The sequence below is a fragment of the Pyxicephalus adspersus genome, chromosome Z (genome assembly GCF_032062135.1).
Source record: "Pyxicephalus adspersus chromosome Z, UCB_Pads_2.0, whole genome shotgun sequence".
NCBI lineage: Eukaryota > Metazoa > Chordata > Amphibia > Anura > Pyxicephalidae > Pyxicephalus > Pyxicephalus adspersus.
This window is the reverse complement of record NC_092871.1, coordinates 15,370,260-15,372,438: the sequence shown is the minus strand read 5'-3', so window position 1 is coordinate 15,372,438 and position 2,179 is coordinate 15,370,260. Positions and strand designations below refer to the sequence as shown.

At 45.8% G+C, this 2,179-nt stretch overlaps 1 protein-coding gene across 1 annotated transcript in view; it reads right to left on the bottom strand.

Annotated features, from left to right (window-relative positions):
* CCDC97 (coiled-coil domain containing 97) overlaps nt 1-1,775 on the bottom strand; it is a 6,855-nt gene extending 5,080 nt beyond the window's left edge. Inside the window, exon 1 of the mRNA XM_072430645.1 lies at nt 1,670-1,775. Within this exon, the coding sequence (XP_072286746.1) occupies nt 1,670-1,748 (79 nt within the window). The 5' untranslated portion in view covers nt 1,749-1,775. The remainder of the gene's footprint in view (nt 1-1,669) is intronic.
* Nucleotides 1,776-2,179: the final 404 nt, after the last annotated feature.

The following is a 2,179-nucleotide window of genomic DNA, read 5'->3' as shown; positions in this document are numbered from 1 at the left end:
TTGCAAAACAATCACGTTGTATTGTTTCTGTATTGTAAACCAACTTTACAGTAACCAACTAAAAACAGCCTGTGGGGAAAGAAGAGAGAGAGAGAAGGTGAGAGAGAGAAAGAGAGAGACAGCGAGAAGAGAGAGAGGTGAAGAGTGAGCAAGCGAGAGAGAGAGAGAAAGACAGGCAGAGAGAGCGAGGAAAAAAAAAAGAGATGTTTGGAGAGAGTGAGAAGATTGAGATAGGCGGAGAGAGAGAGAAGAGAGGCGTTCAGAGAAAAGAGAGAGAGACGTTTGGGGAGAAAGAGAAGAAAGAAGATGGAGAGAGAGAGAGTTGGTCAGAGAGAAAGAGAAAGAAGAGAGAGAGAGAAGAGAGAGATGGGCAGAGAATGAGAGAGAGAATGAGAGAGGTGGAGAAACGAGAGAGTGGGAGAGAGGTGAAGAAAGAAAAGAGAGAGAGAGCGATAAGAGAGAGAGATGGTCGGTGAGAGAGAGAAAGAAGAGAGAGAGATGGTCGGAGAGAGAGAGAGAGAAAGAAGAGAGAGAGATGGTCGGAGAGAGGAAGAGAGAGAGAGAGAGAGAAAGAAGAGAGAGAGATGGTCGGAGAGGGGGGGAGAGAGAGAGAGAGAAGAAGAGAGAGAGAGAGAGAGAGAAGAGAGAGCGAGAGAGATGGTCAGAGAGAGGAAGAGAGAGAGAGAGAGATTGGGGGGAGAGAGAGAGATGGTCGGTGAGAGAGAGAAAGAAGAGAGAGAGATGGTCGGAGAGAGAGAGAGAGAAAGAAAGAAGAGAGAGAGAGATGGTCGGAGAGAGGAAGAGAGAGAGAGAGATGGTCGGAGAGAGGGAGAGAGGAAGAGAGAGAGAGAGAAAGAAGAGAGAGAGATGGTCGGAGAGAGAGAGAAAGAAGAGAGAGAGATGGTCGGAGAGAGAGAGAGAGAGAAAGAAGAGAGAGATGGTTGGAGAGAGGGAGAGAGAGAGAAAGAAGAGAGAGAGAGATGGTCAGAGAGAGGGGGGAGAGAGAGAGAAAGAAGGGTGAGAGATGGTCGGAGAGAGACAGAGAGAAAGAAGGGAGAGAGATGGTCGGAGAGAGGAAGAGAGAGAGAGAAAGAAGAGAGAGAGAGAGAAAGAAGAGAGAGAGAGAGAAAGAAGAGAGAGAGATGGTCAGAGAGAGGGGGGAGAGAGAGAGAGAGAGAGAAAGAAGAGAGAGATGGTCAGAGAGAGAGAGAGAAAGAAGAGAGAGAGATGGTCGGAGAGAGAGAGAAAGAAGAGAGAGAGATGGTCAGAAAGAGAGAGATGGGTGGAGAAAGAGAAGAGAGAGATGTGATGAGAAAAGGATAACATACAGTTTGATCCATAAAATAGGGTACTAAAACAAAGCAGATGCATCCACAGGGAGAGATGACATATATACAAAATACCAGGGGCAGGTAATGGGCTGATACATAATAAAAATAACAGACAGGAGTTTGTTTGTATCTCCCAGGTATACCAATGAATAGTGAATACTGTTAGCAGCCATTTTTATTATTATATAATTATCCTGAATACAGAGCAGAGTGATCAGAGCACGCAGACCTGGAGCTCAGCAGCCACACAATACTAATAATACTGGGCTTAACAGCCTCTCATTATTCCCAGTCATTATACAGTCCGCAGCTATACCCCGAGCTAGGTGACCGCTCACCTTTATTATCGCTGCTTTCCTCATTTTCCACACCTCCCTCCGAGCTCCCACGCAACACCTGGGAACAGGACGCCGCCATCTTGGTCCTCCAGTTCTATTTCCTCTCGGACGCCGGAAACCTGAGTGCCGCCATCTTGCTACACCCTCTTAATATTTTCCGAAAGGCCCCGCGGGCGATCTTAGTTACACCCAGCGTCAGCAGGCAGCCGCCATCTTGCTACACCCAGACTCCACAGGTTTCTCGGTGTATTTGCTGCTCTCTTCATGTATCACTGGAATTATTTCATTAAAGCCCGCAGGTTTATAGTCACATTTATATCATTAAATAGTTCATCGTTGTACAAGAAACGTTATAGATCCAGTTGTTCTGCTGCCACACGACTGGGCTGATTTAAATACTACCCAGTCAGTGTACTGACATATCAGCTAATATTATTATTAATATTATTAACAATAATAAACAGGATTTATATAGCGCCAACATATTATGCAGCGCTGTACATTAAATAG